The sequence below is a fragment of the Oryctolagus cuniculus genome, chromosome 17 (assembly GCF_964237555.1).
Source record: "Oryctolagus cuniculus chromosome 17, mOryCun1.1, whole genome shotgun sequence".
Lineage (NCBI taxonomy): Eukaryota > Metazoa > Chordata > Mammalia > Lagomorpha > Leporidae > Oryctolagus > Oryctolagus cuniculus.
The window spans coordinates 61,321,147-61,341,238 of record NC_091448.1 but is presented as its reverse complement, the minus strand read 5'-3'; the positions used below and the strand labels follow the sequence as shown (position 1 = coordinate 61,341,238).

General features: G+C 47.3%; 2 protein-coding genes across 47 annotated transcripts in view; one reads left to right on the top strand and one right to left on the bottom strand.

The window, feature by feature from the left end:
* The window catches only part of LOC103347106 (uncharacterized), a 619,502-nt gene that overhangs the window by 41,030 nt on the left and 558,380 nt on the right, over positions 1–20,092 (bottom strand). For 27 of the 41 annotated variants that reach the window (XM_070061484.1, XM_070061481.1, XM_070061488.1 and 24 more), the window contains one exon: positions 14,960–15,034. The exons of 6 other annotated variants lie outside the window; for them this stretch is intronic. In XM_070061484.1, coding sequence (XP_069917585.1) covers positions 14,960–15,034 — 75 coding nt within the window. Of the gene's footprint in view, positions 1–4,388; positions 15,035–15,505; positions 18,952–20,092 lie in introns of all 41 variants that reach the window. 8 more of the 41 variants (XR_011383700.1, XR_011383690.1, XR_011383695.1 and 5 more) reach the window with 4 other exon arrangements.
* Positions 1–20,092, top strand: part of LOC127489621 (uncharacterized) — a 265,586-nt gene that overhangs the window by 35,671 nt on the left and 209,823 nt on the right. The gene's annotated exons all lie outside the window — the stretch shown is intronic.

Below are 20,092 nucleotides of genomic sequence, written 5' to 3'. Positions count from 1 at the left end.
ACTTGGCTAGTATACTGCCTGCTAATTTTCCATTCATATTTAGAAAGAAATTTAACCAAATAAGTTAAAGATCTCTACAATAAAAATATAGAACAATGACAGAAGAGATCACCAAGGACACAAAAAAGTGGAAACAAACTGCATGCCCATGGACTGTAATAACTAATGTAATTAAAATGTCTGTACTACCTAAATAATCCTACAGATTCAATGCAACGCAAATCAAAACACCAATGACATTCTTTACACAATTAGAAGAAACAACCAAAAAATCCATTTGGAATCACAAAAGACCCAGAAGAGCCAAGCAACTCTGAGCAAAACCAAACAAAAAGCTGATGGTGTCCCAAAAGCTGATTTCAAAGCAAACTGCAAAGGTGTAGGACCTAAAACACCACAGAACTGGCACAATAGCCAACACACAGATCAATAAAGTGCAATAGAGAACTCAGAAATTAAGACATGTGAAAACAGCCCACTGATCTTTTTTATTTTTTATTTTATTTTTTTATTTTTTGACAGGAAGAGTGGACAGTGAGAGAGAGAGAGAGAAAGGTCTTCCTTTAGCCGTTGGTTCACCCTCCAATGGCCGCCGTGGCTGGCGCGCTGCGGCTGGTACACCGCGCTGATCCGATGGCAGGAGCCAGGAGCCAGGTGCTTTTCCTGGTCTCCCATGGGGTGCAGGGCCCAAGCACCTGGGCCATCCTCCACTGCACTCCCTGGCCACAGCAGAGAGCTGGCCTGGAAGAGGGGCAACCGGGACAGAATCCGGCGCCCCGACCGGGACTAGAACCCGGTGTGCCGGCGCTGCTAGGCAGAGGATTAGCCTAGTGAGCCGCGGCGCTGGCCCAGCCCACTGATCTTTGACAAAGGCACCAAGAATATGGGGAAAGGACAGCCTTTTCAATAACGGTGCTGGCAAAACTTGGTACATACATAGAAGAATAAAATTAAAGTCCTGGGGCCAGCGCTGTGGTGTAGCAGATAAAACTGCCGCTGGCAGTGCTGGCATTCCATAGGGGCACTGCTTCAAGTCCTGGATGCTCCACTTCTGAACCAGCTCTCTGCTATGGCCTGGGAAAGCAGCAGAAGATGGCCCAAGTCCTTGGGCCCTGCACCCATGTGGGAAGACTTGGAGGAAGCTCCTGGCTCCTAGCTTCAGATAGACACAGCTCTGGCCATTGCAGCAATCTGGGGAATGAACCTGTGGATGGAAGACCTCTCTTTCTCTCTCTCTCTCTCTCTCTCTCTCTCTCTCTCTCTCTCTCTGCCTCTGCATTTCTGTAACTCCGTCTTTCAAATAAATAAATAAATCTTTAAAAACATTAGAATCCTATCTCTCCAAATACACAAATCAACTCAAGATGGATCCAGATCTAAATGTTTTACATGAAAGTATAAAATAGCTACTAGAAAACCAAGGGCAAGTACTTCAAGATGTTGAAGTAGGCTATGTTTTCTTGAATAGGACTCCAAAGTGAGTGGATAAAAAAGAAGTGGTATATACACACAATGGAACACTATCCAGCCATTAAAGAATGGGATCTTATCATTTTTAGCAAAATAGATGCAAATGGAGGACATCACACTGAGTACAATAAGCCAGAAAGGCAAATACCATATGTTCTCCCTCATTTGTGGAAGCAAAATAAAATTCAACATGAACACAGAATGTTGATTACTAGAGACTTGGAGAGGTGGGAGGAGAGAAGGAATTTGGAAAACAAATAGGGGAAGCTGGATGTGGTTCATTAATTGCAAAAACCTACAATGCTAATATGAGATGTTAATAAAAGAGAAATCCGGGTATTGGTTATACATAAACTCTTTGTACTACTTCACAAATTTTCTTTTGTAAATTAAAAACTGTTATGGAACAAAAAGTTATTAAAACAAATAATACAGAAATAAATACATGGCTCCCAAATTCATTAGTTGCTATCAAGAAAGTATTAAATATATGAATAAATATTCACCAAATACTTAGAAACATGCATTATCCACACACACACACACACACACATACAGTCCATTTCTCCAGGGGTCACTGGTCCCTCTGTACTCCTACTGGCAAATTTGAGGTCATAAACACCCAGGGAGACCCTCCAATATACATATAATCCATGGAAACACACAAAATCCATCTCCCAGGTCAAGGGTCATTGGGACTTCTACTCTCCTACAGGCAAGTGCATGGGGCATAAACACCCAGAGAGTCCCTTCATTGCCAGCCCCAGATTCCCATGGCAGACACCACTCACTAGACACATTCCCATGCCACTGAACCATTCCTGACTGAAAGGACCTCACTCCAAGTGGTGATACTGCCTCTCTTCCCAAGGGTATGCAACCATCTCTTCAATAAATCTCTTCAATAAACCACCAAGGCTCCAACTTCAGAGCAGGGGGAGGGGCTGGAGTTGGGGCTATCCCCTGAGAACTTTCCATTACTATGCACTGTCAGGTTCCTCTGGAGACAGGCAGTACATAAAAGCATGAGGTAACATGAAACCAGGCTACAGGAGAGCCATGCCAGGTAGGACAACAGTGTGGATGATGGGGAATTCATATAGCCAGGCTAAGGCCACAGGCCTTATAAGAGAGCCAAGGCAGGCCAAAATTATTTTGTCCTAAAGGCAGAGAACAGGTTACTTAAAAGACCAACTGACTACCTCTTTTAGTTATACTCCTAAGCCATATGCCACAGGCCTCCCCAAAGTCCTAGGTAAGAACAAGTGCCTGTATCAGCCCAGGTCACCTCTGATCTTAGCCCAGCAAGGTTTCCAGGTGTCTCTTCGTTCATCATTGAGAAGCTGAGACCTTTCTGTTGTCTATAACAAAAATAACCCTCTTGGAAAATACTTGGCCACGTACTCTTACAAACAATTAGATAAAGACAAGTACATAACTGGACAAAAAGCTGTCTAAAAATCCTGGAAAATTGTTCCTTTATCTGCATAGCTACAGGATTCAAGTGTGGTTGTACCACCATTCTGGGCAACACAACACATGAGACTCACCTCACTAGATCCAAGGCAGAGCGTGGGCCTAATAGCCAGGTGGGTGCATAAGCACTGGGTCCAGTCCAGAACCTCCACTGTTGGGCAAAGAGGAATAGTCCAACTCCTGGAGGGTCTGGGGATGTCAACTGACAATGCACAAGCCAGGAGCTGGTTACAGCCTCGTGCCCAATCAACCCAGGGCGCCTGTGAGTTCAGGGTTGAACTGAAGCATCATCAATCACCTGCATCTAAGAAATACATCTAGAATAGTGCATTCCTCAACAGCACCATACCAAACACTGGTGCACTTACCACATTCAGTGTCAAAGCAACAATCTGTGCAATATTAACTATCATAAATCCTACAGAGCATGTTCCCAGATCAAAATGCACATTCAACTGGCAATTCACAATACAAGGGTGTGTGGAATATTCACAAACACCTTGAGACCAAGCAACAATTTGTTTTTTTTTTTTTTTAAGATTTACTGATTTATTTATTTGAAAAGCAAAGTTACAGAGAAGTCTTCCATCCTGTTTCACTTGCAAAATGGCCACAATGGCCAGGGCTGAGCTGATCTGAACAGGAGCCAGGAGCCTCTTCTGGGTCTCCCATGTAGGACTTGGATCATTTTCCACTGCTTTCCCAGGCCATAGCAGAGAGCTGGATCAGAAGTGGAGAAGCCAGGACTTGAACCAGTGCCCATACCAGATGCCAGCACTGCAAGGTGGTGGCTTTACCCACTGTGACACAGTGCCATCCCAGCAACACTTATTTTTATTTAAAAATTCAACACCAGAGCCTGTCAGAAATTAAAAGTATTATCCCAACAAATGAAGACGAATATACAACACCAAAGTCACGAGTTGGGAAGTGAATGCAGGTCTCCCGTGTGGGTGGCAGGAATCCAGCTACTCAAGCAGCCATTGTCTGCCTCCCAGGCTGCACAGTAGCAGCAAGGTGGTCTCAGGGTTGGACCCAGACTTTACTTAGGCCCTGATATGGAATGTGGGCAAACCAAGGGACACCTTAACTGCTGCCCAAATGCCTGCTCTCATGAAGCCTTTTTCCTTTTTTTCTTTCTTTTACAATTTATGCAACCCCAGGTATTTTGTTAAAGCAATGAACATATGAAGAATTTGATTAAGAGTGAGGGAGATTTTAAAGTGAAATTCCTAATAAATCAATTTTTAATTTAACTTGGAACAAATATAAATTGCTTGATCTAGATATACCTGGTGACTTAAAAATATGTCACGGGATAATAATGGGATCTCAAATCAAGCATGGAATGAATCCCTTCTACTCTCAACATGTTTGCTATGCCAGCCTCACACTGAAAATGCCATGATTAAAAACAGGTCCTTTTTATTCATTCAACTTACTGTCACAAGCAGAGAATGGCAGTGTGTGCGTCTTGGATTCAGGTTTAGAAACAAATTTTGGGACTGTCCAATGACACACTTGGACATAGAAAAGTATAGCTGTGTAGACAGCAGCCCAGCATCACGTACAGTGGGGCATGGCCTCACTCTGAAAACTATATGGTGTCCTGTCACCACGGTAATGTGCTGAGTGGCATCGGCCTTCCGTTCCAACTGTCACTCTGTGAGCTGAGAGGCTCTCATTTGAATGCAGTAGTGCCGTCCCCATCTTCATGGCCAGAGTGGTCCGAGATGGGGAATCACAACTGCTGCTCAGCAGGTAAGTCACAGAGACCTCCACGGGGCTGTTTCTTCCACGGGGCCAGCACGTGCTGCGTGATACACTTTCCTCAGGGACTTTCACTTCCCCTACTCCAACCTGTCTACAGATCTATAAATCTGGAGGTTAGTATTACTCACTTTCTACTTTCAGGGCTTCTATTTATTTGCTGTTGTAAATATTTCCTATATTTTGAAATACACATTATTCCTAATGTCAAGTTTGCTCACAGCTATTGAGAGAATAGATGAGAGGGAAGAAACCACACTACTTTCATCAGGTCAGGAGAAACTGAGACCAAACACAAAACAGACATCACTCAAGAGGGAACTTTCATGCCCATCTCTTCAGAGGTCACCATCTGAGACCAAGACTATAAGAACAGTGGTAATCCAGAGATATTTTTTCACATGAGAAAAGAAACTGGGATGTCAGGCTGGGATTTCCACGGGGTGGGTGAACACATGAACCCTGCTGTTTGGGGACTGTCAGGGAAGTGGGGAGGAGGGACTGTGTGGCTGGGTCAACGAGATGGACATCTGAAGACAGAAGAGAGGGGACCTACTTGGTGGTCTGCAGGGAGAAATGGGTTTGAATGCAGAAGGTTTGACAATGGGTCGACCTCTCTGACAGGAGAGGGAATGTGTCTTCTGTCCCTGCAGGGTCTAGAGAGAGGTGAGGGCTTCCTAAGGACTGAATTTTGGTGAGGAAGGCCATGGGCACACCAGAGCTGATACAGACACTGCCCTTTCTCAGATAGAAATTTGAGGCTGCTCAGCTACTTTCTGAGCAGGAATTCCTAATTTTCTGAGAAATTAAACCACACCAGACACAGGGTAAATTATAAAGGAAAGAAGACCCTTGAGCTCAGGGTTGTCAGTGGTGGGAGTCTGGAGATCAGGTGCTCATATCTGGTAAGCGTCCCAGGTTGTATCCTACCATGGTGCACAAGTGGAAGAGCAGGACCATGCAGAAGAGAGACAGTGGGAGGGGCTGAGCTTGCTTCCTGATGACCCACCCAGGTCCTGACCAGTTCAGTCCTGAGACAACCACAGGAATCCCCTTCAACTCTAATCACTGCTGAAAGCCCCATCCTACACCACCACAGTGATGGGTGTCAATGTCAACCTGTTGGAGAGGACAAACCACAGGCAAACCACAGGGAATCACAGAAAGGAAGGTCCCTGAGGCCCCGCCCACATGGCACCATTTCAGGTGAATTTCTGTTAAGTGTGCATGTGGGCAAGGCCATGGCAAGGAAGAGAATTCATGGCTCACCCTAACATGGCACTTGCTGGGGGATGCCCTGACCACTGGGCCATGGGGTGGTCATCTGATTATGGGGAAGGCTGGGAGACAGGGGACAGTGTGAAGATGCCAGACCACGAAGGGCTCAATATGGGCTTCTCCAGACCCTCAGAGAGGAAGTCCTGGAGGGAAGTGTCCCACTTTAGGTCAGGATTAGAAACCCAGAGGAGACATCTGGCTCACAATTTTTCTTGTCTCTGAGACTTCTTCCAGAACATGGATGTTCCCTAGGAAACCCTGGTCCTGGAGGATTTGAGAGAGTAGAGGAGCTCCTGGCCCAGGGTTCTTGGGGGCAGGAAGCAGACATCTCAGATGTTCAGGGTTCTCTGTCCACTAGGGACACACCAGTGATCCTGCCCCAGATCCAGCACTTGTCAATATGGGGCTCTGGACAAGCAACGGTCAATCTGTAAACTTCAACTTGCTCAACCATAAATCACAGGGAACAACCACTAATCTGCCGTAACTCAGGGCTAATTCTTGGGCAATCACAGAGATTCTCCAGGAGGTCTAAAGCTTTCTACCCATGGAAGGAGGAAGAGTGACTTTCACTCTCCCCTCTTCGGTAGTCATCCTAGAATCCTCCCTGTATTCAGTCACCCCCACATGGCTCACTTATTCTTCCAGGCATTTGAAGACTGAACAAATTCAATAGTGAAGCGACAACTTGGAAAGTTTTCACTTGTCTTTAATCCCTGGAGCTCAAAACCACACACAGAACATATCAATATTTCCACATCTCACACAGGGAGCTTAGGCACAGGGGTGGGGTGGGGGTGAGGTGTGAGGGTCTGTGCAACTTTCCCAGGTATATACAGCTTCCCGCTTGCTTGTTTGGGGACAATGTTTTTCTTGGTAAGAATTAGCTGGAATTGGCCAATGGATCCATCTGGGTCTGACACCTTTTGTTGCAAACATGCATTCATGTCTTCCCTAGTTACAAAGGCCTCTTCAGCTTGGTTAGATCTCAGCTTGGCTAGCAGAAGTGGTTTCTGACTCTAAAAGGAATCAGTCTGTTTCATGGGATCTGTCCATTTTGTGAGCACACAGTATGCAAAGCACTCCTTTATTTTCCATTTACTGTCCACACCATCCATGGTAAGGATGTAGCAGTACACTGTTTCTTTTTTGAGCTTGGACAGGGAGAGGTGTCACAATCTTACTGAGCTTTCAAAGAAACGATTTTTGACTTTTTGTTTTTTTCTGTTGAGTTCCTATTTTCTATTACATTGATTTCTGAGAAAAACTGCCGTTTTTTAACATCTAATTTACATTAATTGCCCTTTGATCCTCTGGTTTCCCAGGCCAAAAGAATCCCTTATTATCATAGGGCACCTTCATTTTCTAATATGTTTCATTCAGTGGCACCATTTTCCTTCTCAGCACTGCTTCAATGCAACCCACAAATGATGTTTTCATTTTGTTTTGTTCACAATAATTTAAATTTACCACAGGGTCTACTAGGGATCCATTTGTTTTGGACAGTATGTTATTTGGCTTCCATACTTGTTGGGGAATTTTTCAAGCAATCTTCCTTTATTGAACTCTAGTGCAATCCCTTAATGACTTAGTAGCATATTCTGTATGACTTGTAATATTTTAAATAAGTACAGTGTGTGATAGGGCTCACACTTTGGTCTACCTCGGAAACTTCTTCATGTAAAATTGCTCTAAATTCATGGAAATTGCTCTAAATGCAAATCAAGTCTCATTGATTGAAGGTGCCTGTACTGGTTTTTAGGGTGGCCATAACTAAGGTCCAGGTTGGTTGGTTGGTTTGAAAAGCTGGAAATGCTGTCTCATGTCTGAGGGTTGGGTGTCAGAAACCCAGGTGTAGGCATGGCAGACTCCCTCAGAAATCCACCAGGGACAACCTTTCCTTGCCTGTTCTCAGCTTCCTGTGGTTTCCTGGAACCCAGGGCTTCCTGGATAGCTACAGCAGTGCTTGAATTTCTTCCCCCACCATCTCCTGGCTGTCTCCCATCTTGGTCCAGCCTTTTCATCTTCAAAGAACACCCGCAGGTGTAACTACACCTTCTCCAATATGAACTCAGCTGAATGGATTCAGTCTCCAGTGACTCAAAGGTCCTGCGAGTGAAGCATCTACTTTGGGCAGATGATGAAGCCCGTCAAGTGTTTACTTGAAAGACAAAGTAACAGAAAGCAAGAGGGAAAGACAGATGGCACATATGCCATTATAGGCAGGGCCAGGCCAGGATGAAGCCAGAAGCCAGGAAATTCACCTGGGTCTCCCATGTGGGTAGCAGGGACTTAAGTACGTGGGCCATCTTCCAGTGCCTTCCCAGGCACATTAATAGGAAAATCAGCCGGGTATGCTGATACAAGATGCTAGCATCAAATGGGGTGGCTTAACCCACTGCCCTACAATGCCATCCCCCAGCTTTTTGTTCTTACAAATCAATGTTAGAATTGCCAACCTAGGCCGGTGCCGTGGCTCAATAGACTAATCCTGCACCTGCGGCACTGGCACACTGGGTTCTAGTCCCGGTCTGGGCGCCGGATTCTGTCCCAGTTGCCCCTCTTCCAGGCCAGCTCTCTTCTGTGGCCCGGGTGTACAGTGGAGTACCGCCCAAATGCTTGGGCCCTGCACCCCATGAGAGACCAGGATAAGACCTGGTTCCTGCCATTGGATCAGCGCGATGCGCCAGCTGCGGCGCAATGGCCGCGGCAGCCATTGGAGGGTGAACCAAAGGCAAAGGAAGACCTTTCTCTGTTTCTCTCTCTCACTGTCCACTCTGCCTGTCAAAAAAAAAAAAAAAAAGAATTGCCAACCTAAATGGACATGTGGAAAGCTTGTATCTTGCAGGCACACAAGTGTCATCTATGCTCTACTTGAGGGCAGTTGTCTCACACACTATGTCCCTTCAGGCTTCCCAAGGTCAGCAAGAGGAAAGACTTGTGCAAACACAGCTGTCCCACAGTGACTTCCTTTCTCTGATTGCAGATGACCTCAAGAGCAAGTGAAAACCCTACATATTCTAGAATCCCTCCACTGCTGAGGAACGATCGAAGGGATGGGAGAGGGAACTTCCTGCCTGCTTTCTTCTGGTGATCCAACCTGATTCCAGTTTCTTGGTGGAAAAAGGACTGGGGGAGTGGAGAAAGAAACAGATGGGCCAGGGACATCTATGGCTATGTATGGCAGGCCCTGGAAATAGCTTTCCCATGTAGATGGTGTTGGGTTTGTGTGCATCAGTGTTGTGAGATCTATATGAGTGGTCATGAATGTGTTTGAAAGCATTTGTGTGTGTGTGTGAGTTTGTGTGCAGTTCCCTAGAACATGTTTTTCCACGTGCACAACTCAAGTCTTGGTTCTCAAAAAAAAAAATCTGATCTCCCTTTGCATTTTATGTAAGTGAATTGTTCAACCCTCTCCCCACATGTGTCTGAAGGGTAGGTTCCATTTCCATTCCTTACATGGACATGATACATAAACAAGTGGCCCAAGACATTCATGTCCCAGTGAGAGAGTCAAGTATGAACCCTGACCTCCTGGCTACTGAGCTGTAGTCAGCACTCAGCCATGAGATAACTATCAACACCATGATACGGAGTCCAGGACTTACATATGCCCCAAGAGTTATCATAACCATAGAGATCCAAGATGTTATACATGATTACAAGCTGAGATCCAAGATCAAATAACACAAGAAGCAATGGGTACACTGAACTGCAGGCTCCTACATCATCATGAATGTGAAACATAAACAAAAATTCTGGTCAACTCAGATTCTGACAGTGAAGGTAAACCTCTGGCAAGGCCAAGGCTCTTTCTCAGCAGCTTGCCAAAGCAGAGAAAGATAAGGGAGAAATGTTATTGAATTTAACAGATGATCAACACAAGCTGTGGAATTAAATGCTAAAACCCAGCAGTAGAATTCTCCCTGAGCAGACAGCGCAAAATAAGGACTGAAACTACAATGATGTTGTGAGCCTTGTGTCCATCACCCTTGTCTCAAATCTCCTGTGCAGTCTTTGAGAGACACCACTGCCCACCACATGCTGACTTCTTTCATCAACTATCCCACTGTTGCTTTAAATAGCAGGCCTGGGCCGCCCATTCAATGGACATAAACATATCATATAGAAAAGAAAGACAAACAGGTCACAAAACCCATTAAATACATTAGGAATACATTTGGATTTCAGTGTTTTAAATCTTATTTAATTGCTTTGATAATGCGGGACTGTGGAATACCTGAATATAATGGGATGTTTTCATACAATGGAGTCCCTACTCCCAATAAAGGTTGCTTTTTAGCATGTTCGGAAGCTGATAGGAGAAGTGATGTATTCAAATACAGTAAGTGCCAGCAGAAGAAATGACCTTTAGAGACACCAAGACAGCAGTGGGAGTTTAGGTCCGGTTCTCAACAGACAGGAGGCATCCTAGGATTTTTCCTGAAATACTGCAATCACGGTGGTACTGACCCGATTTCAGTGGACTGTTTCCCTGGACGAAGCTGCCTCTTGCTAGAAAGCCAAAGGCTCTGCTTCTCGTTTCTTTCCTGCTCGTCTGCTCTGCCTTAACCCTCGCCCCACGCCCATGTCCATCATTGTTCCTCGGGTCACTGAGGGGCAGCTCCACCTGTACTGACAGTCACCCTATTTCCTCCTAGTGCCCAAGGAGGATGCAGAGGCGGAGCTTGCTGCTGACACAGCGGATAAAGAATCTCCACACACTGAGGTGAGGTGCCCCACCTTTCTCTAAAACAGAAACGCTCCTTCCTTGGCTGCTTTCTTAATAAAACAGAAAGAAAAATACAAACACAGATAGGGTCAATCACACACACTGTGCTTGATGGGAGCAACTGCAGTAGAGTCTGTATCTACTGAGGGCTGACTCAGGACACAACGAGCAAAATGGCAGCACCAGTTGGCACTGGACATAGCAAGATTTTCCTCAGCACCATATCCCTTCCTTTGCGAATTCTGTAATACTGCCAACCGAGGTGGTCCGAACAGACATGTGTGAAGAGCTTGTGTCTGCTGGCGTGAACTAGGATCTCTCTGTTCTTGTCTTGGGGTTCCCTCCATTGGACCGCTCTTCCCCATCTGGTTTCAATGGCACCAAGTGAATGAAAGACCCGTGGTCACGGCACACAGCTCGATCTGTTCCTTACAGTGTTGTCTTCTAATTACAGGTGACCGCAGTAGGAATGACAAATGGTACGTACTCTGGAATCACTCACTCCCTGTAGCAGGAATAGTCCAGATGGTGACATAGGGGGGACTACTTTATCATGCATGGTCACCTGATGCCAGCTCCTTGCTGTGAAAGGGAACTGGGGATGCAGTCATAAAGTGATATCCCTGTTGATGGGTTGTGGCCCTTTCTTATGGTCCCTGGAAGATACTGTGTATTCTGTGCTTGGGGTGGGTATGTCTATGTCTGTATCCATGGGATGTGATTCTGAATGTGTGAGTTCTGCAGTTTGCATGTGTCCCTAGTGTCATATTCCCCAGAAGCCTCTGTCAGTATCTCAGTAACAAATTACTCCTATTGGACTCACCCCATGGCTACAGGCATGTGTAAAATGAATGAAATTGTACACTTTACATGAGTGCAGCTCCTACTATGCTTAATTAACCTCAATTCCTTGCACAAGCTTCCCTAGGGAAAACATCCCTCCACACCCAGATCAATGCCCACTAAGTGCTATGTGTCTGATGTTGGCCAGGAGTTGTCTGGCAGAAACATGGGGACCTGGAAGTCATGTCACATCACAGCTGCAGCACACTGCAGTACAGGGCAGGTGGGAGGGCCACAGGCTCCAGCACAGAGCAGGCTCAGTGCAGGGAGGGCATGGATCCCACAGTCTAGGAGCCCTTGCTACTCCTTTCTGTGGCCCAAGGACATCTGTGGTTCAGCGGATCCAAAATATCTTGGACAAAGTCCATCTGTGTCCTGACACTCACTGCTATAAGAACACTGGCCAGGGCTGTTCTATCTTAGTACACATTCGCATCCATATCCTGGCCCTTGGCCCATGAGCAGGTGAGGAATACACCCTGGACTGGAATCTGGCTCAGGGCTGGAAAGACTCCGTGCTCACCGTGTGCTGCCCGCTGAACCACACACTGAGCCGAGTACCTGCCCAGGTCTGACCAGGCCAGAGGGAAGAGTACCTGCTACTGGAGAAAGTGCTCTTCAGCCCAGCCTGCTCCAGAATTCTCTCTCTCAACCCAGCACAGGACCCATCCTGCAACTCATCAAGCTCAGAGCATGCACAGCACAGTGGGTTCTGGGAGTTTTCAGATAGAGGCTGGAGCCACTGTCATTCAGGCGTGGGGAAAGTGAGACACTGAGAGGAGGTGCCGTCAGCTCCTCTCCCTCACTGGAACACTTGAAGCTGTGGTCCATGTCTGGCTGAGGGGCAGGGCCACAGAGCCCAGGAAGGGGCTGAGAGCACCGAGGGGGAGCAGGGTCATGCTGTGTGATCCAGGATGTGCACAGGGGTGAGGGGAGGAATGGGTGAGACACCTCTGTGAACACTTATTGTCTGTCTTTGTGTCTCTGAAGATTGGGCCTCACAGAGCATTTCCAAGTCCTACAGTGAAGCTGAAGTCTCTTCAGGTACGGAGCAACACCCATAAGGACCGGGGGTCATTAAGAGGGAACAATGGGAGTACACCTGCCTCTTAGGACTCCTGAGAGGACACATGAAGTCAGGAGGAAAGAGAGGCAGTGTACATAGAAGTCTGCTTTGTTCTTCTATGGGATTGGCACAGTAGCAACAGGTTTTATTTCCATGGGCATGAGGAGAACTGAGTTTTCTTCCTTTGGAATGAAAAATGTAATTTTCTCTAATACCCACCATCCTTGGCTTTGCCAAGGCAAAGCTGAAATCCACTGTGTCATGAGGGACAGCACTGACTAGGAACTGAGTGCAGGAGATGTGTATTTGACTTTGGCACTGACCATTGTCAGTCCATTTGTGCGCAGCAACAAAACCCCTGACACTCAGTCATTCACAAGGAACAGAAATTCTTTCTTCCTGTGCAGAGGCTGGCAGGTCCAAGACCAAGGTGCTGCATTGCTTCTGAGGAAGGGCTCCTTGCTGCATCGAGGACAGGGGATACAGTGGGCGCCCTCTCTCACAGGCACCGGCTGGAACCCACAGAGTCCTTGTAGCAAGTGCCAGCCGACAGTGACTAGTGGACCCTTCCCTCTGCATGGCCAGTCCGTGGATCAGCACCTTCATGCTCTGTCCTCATTGTCTACTCCAGTTTACAAGGCCTGCCCAGGCTGGGCGAGTTAAATACTTCCTCTGGGCTGACTGACTTCCAGTTGTGAGGAGAGGGCATAACCCTGAGTTCATCTCAGCTTCCACATCTCGCCCAAGTCAAGTGTCTGGAGTAGGCTGCGTGACGGGCTGTCATCCAGCTGCCACTGGAGATGCAGCATGGTTGTGCAGGCTTCCCAGAGGATGTGTGTTTGGGGGTTCGGGGTTGGCGAATGGTGAAGCAGGTTAAGTGGCAGCTTGCAGTACCAGCATCCCATATGGCAGCTGGGTTGAGTGCTGGCTGCTCCACTGCCAATCCAGCCCCCTGCTAATGCACCTCGGAAACAGCAGAAGATGGTCCAAGTCCCTGGGCCCTACACCCACATGGGAGCTCAGAAGAAGCTTCTGACCCCTGACATCTGGCACAGTCCCAGCCATTGCGGCTATCTGAGGGGTGAACCAGCACAAGGACGATCTCTGTGTCCTCTCTCTCTGTAACTCCTCATTTCAAATAAATAAATAAATATTTAAAAAGCCCCACAGTATTAGAAAGAGAAGGAGAAACAAGAGGAAGGGCTCTCCCATCCTTAGGTTTACTTCACAAATGGCCCCAATACCTGAGCTGTGCCAGGCCAGTCAGGAGCCTGAAACTCCATCCACTTCTCCCACATCGGTGGCAAGGGGACAAGCACTTGGGCCATCTTCTGGTGCATTCCCAGGCCCTTTAAGAGGGAGCTGGATCAGAAGTGGGGCATTCAGGACACTAACCAGTGCTCTGGGGGACGCTGGCATGACCACAGTGCCATCTGCACGTGGCAGCACAACTTTCATTTTGCCTACAAAGCTCTCATAGCCGATGGCAATTTGATTCGTGCAGGCTGATGAACGCAAATGAGACTGGCAATAATTAGGAGAGAGAATAGAGGAAGGGAAAGATGAAGGGTGGAAAACAGTGTGTTACAGAGATCATGTCATGGACATGGCTCCCTATGGAGTAACAAGATGACACGGGGGTCCTTTCCTGGCCACAGTCATGGGAGCTGAGGGCAGGAAGAAGAGGTGAACGTTCTGAGATCCTCTTGCTCATTGCAGAGGTGAAGACATCCAGGCCTGGGATAGGGATATAGACATGGGGTCCCAAGGCTGGCCCACATCATCCAACCAGCAGCAGGGATCCGAGTCCTCACCTCAAGTCTAACTCTCCCCTTTCCTTCTCTCTGGCAACCTCAACACCCCTGCTCTGGTGCACATGGAAGGCTATGGGGCAGCACCTGAACTTTCCACTGGGTGTGGCAATCGGGGGGTGAGTGATTCCTCTTTCATTTTTTTCTGATTCTCTCGCTTTCTTGCTCACAAGCACCTGGTCCTGCTTCTCCCACATTCCCTCCTCACCACAGTGGATGAATCACATCCTGAAGGACCTGGTGGCATCCAGGCAGTGGATGTCCTTGCACTGTGGATGCTGATCCAGTCTCTCTGCAGCCCTCCCCTCTCCCTTCATCAGCCTTGCCCTCCTCACCCCCGGACTGCACTATGAAACGGTGCTGAGCAACCTGACTGCCCACACAGGGAGCTGGGGTGAGGCAGGCAGGCAGGGTCCCAGTGTCAGTGGAGGGAGGACTCCAGGGAAGTCTGACTCTGGCCTCCATGTCCCCTAAGAAAGGGCTTTTCCTTAATGCCTGGTTCAGGAAACTCACACTGTTTCTTCTTTCCAGGTGTCCACATGTTCCCTGGACGTGAACTATCCCCAAAGTCTTCTGGACATGGAGGACCTTGACCAAGAAGAACAGGAAATGTGAGTTTGGAGCAGGAAGATGGGGGGCAGAGAAATAAGTGCACACGGACTTCACTGCTTCACATTCTTTGTGATACCTCAGGGAAGCCAACAAAATGGAGCCCAGAAGTGGAGAGGCTGCCGTCAGCCCTGATCCATCAAGTAGACACTAATGGATGTTCAGGATCTACACAGGCAAGTAAAAGATGTGCCCTGAGGTGGTCCCAGGGACACATCCCCATTCCATGGCAGCCCCTAGGGTTCCCAGGCTGAGCCCCTAGTGGCTGCTTTCATCGGAAGGGGAGGACTGGCACACGAACGTTATCAGAGGGAGCTGCTGGCCGTGTGTTTCTGGGGAGAGCCGCCAGAGCTGTGAACATCTCCCTCCAGAGCCCACATCCCTGCCTGCCCAGCCCCAAAGTCAACAGGGAGACTCTCTGCCATGGGGAGACACAGGGCCATCCCTGACCTCCTCCAGCTCAGGATGATTAGGAAGGGGGTGAGAGACTCGCATTTTGAGGCTCCTTTTCACTCCAGGAGAACATCCCACTGCACTCACCTTTGCATCCCTGTGGGCACCCAACTTATCCTGACATCACAGAGGCTAGCACAGAACAAAGAGATGGGGCCGGCGCTGTGGCACAGCAGGTAAAGCCACCATCTGCAGTGCTGGCATCCCATATGGGCACTGGTTCAAGTCCCAGCTGCCCCACTTCCGATCCAGCTCTCTGCTATGGCCTGGGAAAGTAGAAGAAGATGCCTCAAGTGCTTGGGCCCCAGCACCTGTGTGGGAGACCCAATAGAAGCTCCTGGCTCCTGGCTTCAGACTTTGGAGCCCTGGCCGTTGCGGCATCTGGGGAGTGAACCATCGGATGGAACACCTCTCTCTATCTCTCTGCCTCTCCTTCTCTTTCTGTGTAATTCCGACTCAAATAAATGAATGAATCTTAAAAAAAAACACAAGAGCTATAGGGATTTGCCCAAGCCATTGGGGCCCTCAACCTGCTTTCGTAAAAGGCTGATAAAGAAGGATTATTTATATGGTTGGATTGTTTTATTTGGAAGGAATATAAAATTGTGCATCTGTCTAATTCACACAGAAACACGATGGCAATTCAAAGCAAAGCTCACTTTGAAGAGCAAGAGGAGCAGAGTTATAAATCCCTTGTGTTCCTTTTATTTGTGCTCTAATTATAGTTAAATTATATATGCACACGGGTTTATGACCTTTTGAAAAGAAGTGTTTTCCGTCACCCCTTCAATGCTGATATGCACAAAAGCAATAATGTTTGGGTTTAAACGCCAAAAAAATGATTCTTTTGTGTTTCAAAGGCATAGTTACAGAGAGGGAGGGAGAAACAGAGAGATGTTCCATCCACTGGTTCACTCCCCCAATGGCCACAACAGCCTGGGTTGGGCCAGACCAAAACCAGGAGCCAGCCTTCATCTGGATCCTCCACATCAGGCCCAAGGACTTGTGAGATCTTCTGCTGCTTTCCCACATCCATTAGCAAGGAGCTGGATTGGAAGTGGAGCAGCCAGGACTTGGACTGCATCCCACATGGGATGCTGGCATTACAGGTGGTGGCTTAACTCATTATGCCACAATTCCAATCCCAAAATGATTCTTCTCTAATAAAATCCCTGCGATCAGGGGAGAATAGAAAGTTCTGCTTGATCAGGGGAGGATCAAAGAGCTCTGGGAAGTCTTCCATAGTTAACTTGTCAGTCACAAGCTAGGATCCTGGGGTATGAACAGAGTGAGGAGGGTCAGTACTCCTTCCTGTGTCATCAGACCTCCTCCTCTTCACAGGACCCAAGTAAATTGGTCAAGAGAGTTCCCTTTCCCTGTGCATCTGAGGGCTAAGAGAGTTCCCACTTCCTGTGCATCAGGTTCACTACCTAATGGGCCAGTTCCCTGAAGGCTGCCCAGGTGAATGTCTAGGTGAATTTATTCTTTTTTTAAAGATTTATTTTATTTGAAAGGCACAGTTACAGAGAGCGAGAGCAAGAGAGAGAGAGAGAGAGAGAGAGAGAGAGATATGGAGACATAGAGAGATCTTCCATCCTAAATGGCCGCATCAGCCAGGGTTCGGCCAGACCGAAGTCAGGAACCAGGAGATTCTTCCAGTCTCCCACATGGGTGCAGGGGCCCAAAGACTTGGGCCATCTTCCACTGCTTTCCCAGACACATTATCAGGGAGCTGGATCAGAAGTGGAGAAGCCAGGACTTGAACTGGCACCATATGGAATGAGGGAGTTGCAGGTGGTAATACCCTGTTATACCACATGTGGGCCCCCAGGAATTCACTCTTGTGGGATGTCCATATCACAAGCAAATGGGCCTCCATTACCGATGGCCCAAATCACTGGGCAGGTCACAGCCTAGGGTCACCTTCGAGGGTCCCAGAAAACTTCCGAGTCCTGCACACACCCCTTGCACCAGCTGCCGCATCCTTGTCCTCCTCACTGATCCCCATTCCTGTGTCTTCCTGCGGATTCCTTTGCTCCTCAGAAGCCTGCAATGTGGAGGGTGGGACACAGAGGAGTTGGAGCTTCTCCAACCACAGGAAGCTTGAACAACGCAGTAGGAGACACAGCTCACCAGCCACATCTCTCCTCACCAGTCCTCTGCAGATTATGATATTAAATTATCATCATCCGTACTGGTTGCTTTTCATATGGTTTTGTCCGATAAAGCACATCACAGGGAAACACCTCAGCAAAGTTGGAACTTAAAGGATCTGAGAGCAGTCACCCTAGTGACTACCACCACCACCAACCCCTCAGGAGGAATCCCATTTGATCCTCAATGAATAGTCACTTCCAGGGTGGTCTTTTCAATCCGTTCGTATAGCAATACTTTCTATGGTTTTTTAAAGACTTATTTATTGATTCAAAAGTCATAGTTACACAGAGAGAGAAGAGGCAGAGAGAGAAGTCTTCCATCTTCTGATTCATTCCCCAAATGGTCGCAACGGCCAGAGCTGCGCTGATCTGAAAACAGGAGCCAGAAGCTTCTTCCAGGTCTCCCACACGGGTACAGGGCCCAAGGACTTGGGCCATCTTCTACTGCTTTCCCAGGCTGTAGCAGAGAGCTGGATTGGAAGTGGAGCAGCCGAGTCTCGAACCGGCACCCATATGGGATGCCAGCACTTCAGGCCAGGGCGTTAACCTGCTGCCGGCCCCTAGGGGTTTTGTTGTCACCCATCTGTTCCTTCCATTGGAAGGCATCATGGGGTCCCTTTCACTCACAGTGTCTCTTGACGACCTGGATGCCAATGCACTTTTTACCTAATGTCAGCTTGGATGGCACAAAATTCCAGGTTTAGTTTCTCTTCTCAAGCATCTTAAATATATTCTTTTTCCTTTTGCCCAGACTCGTTGTCTCTACAAGACCGATGAGATACTCAGTTTCATTTCCCTTTATGTCACTCATCCTTGTATTCTAGATGCCTGAACATTTTTCTTTTAATACACAGATTTTACTGGAATATCAATGGCATCAGCCAAAGTCACATCCAGTGGTCTTCTAAGATGGAATCTGACAGCGCATTTTCGTTGGCAGAAAAGTCTGCATTGTGCTGATTGGCTTTGGGTCACTGCACTGTCTCTTCCCTTCCAAGAATTTCAGGCATCCAGCAGCTCCCTGTGCTTCTCTTCATCTCCCAACATCTCTGATCAGGTTTCTGTTGTTAACATTTTCTTCTATTCACCTTCCGTGTCTTGAAAGGCACATCCTGCTCCTGTGTTTCTTCTAGTTTACACTTCATGGCTGATGTTCCTTTTCCCATTTTCCTTCTTCTTTCCCCTTTTCTCTCCATCCATTCCTGAGCTTCCTGGATTCTTAGTAACGACGTCCTTTCATGCGTGATATCATTTTCCTAATGATTTTTCCTCATCCTGGAAACTACCCTGCTGAGAGCACAGATGACATCAAGCTGGGAATGTTTTCAGGGTGGGAGTCCTTGCTCTCTTTCTAGTACTGATTCCCCCCTCTAGTGCCTTTGTATGGGGATGGGCATATTCCCATCAAGGTTTGTGTTCTCCCTTTTGATGGAAAATTTGGTTTTTCTAGAATGAACACTAGGATTCAGAAAAGCTTGCCTCACCTCACACAGCTTCTCTCAGTGGTTTCTGTGCAAAGCTAGCAAATATGATATCTAATTTCCTAGTTTTGCAGTTTATTTCATATGAGTCTCCCCAGCCAAAATATTGCTACTTTAGAGAGGTCTCTTATGGAAGACAACAACGGTCCCCCAACTGCACAAATCCAGATTTATTCACTTTTTTTTTTTGACAGGTAGAGTTAGACAGTGAGAGAGAGGGACAGAGAGAAAGGTCTTCCTTCCGTTGGTTCACTCCCCAGATGGTCGCCATGGCCAGCATGCTGCACCTATCTGAAGCCATGAGCCAGGTGCTTCCTCCTGGTCTCCCATGCAGGTGCAGGGCCCAGACACCTGAGCCATCCACCACTGCCCTCCCAGGCCACAGCTGAGAGCTGGACTGGAAGAGCATCAACCGGGACAGAATCTGGTGCCCAAACCGGGACTAGAACCCGGGGTACCAGCGCCGCAGGCAGAGGATTAGCATAGTGAGCTACGGCGCTGGCCATATTTATTCCCTTTTAATGGAGAGTCATTATCAGAATCACTGAGCTCATGGACTCATCTAATCTACAAAATGATTTTCTCGGAATTATTAGTAAACCTTTCTTTAGTGTACATCCTTTCATTCATTTGATGAATCAGTTTTAGTTTCATTGAGCCACAAAATTGAGAGTTTTTTAATTTTACTTGTGTCATTTGAGTTTAGAGTTAATAATTTTATTTTATTTTTGTATCAATCTAATTTCAGAAAAAATTTGCGTTAAATCACAGAAACACTTTTTAATTAATTAGTGATGTTATTCATTTTGAGTCTGTCAGACTGCCAGACAGGAACATCTGGGATCACATTCACCTAGGCCACAACTCTAGCAGGAAATGGCTTTTGCCAAGTTCAGACACAGACAGCAGACTCACCCCAATCTCCTGGATTTGACACAGCATGGCCA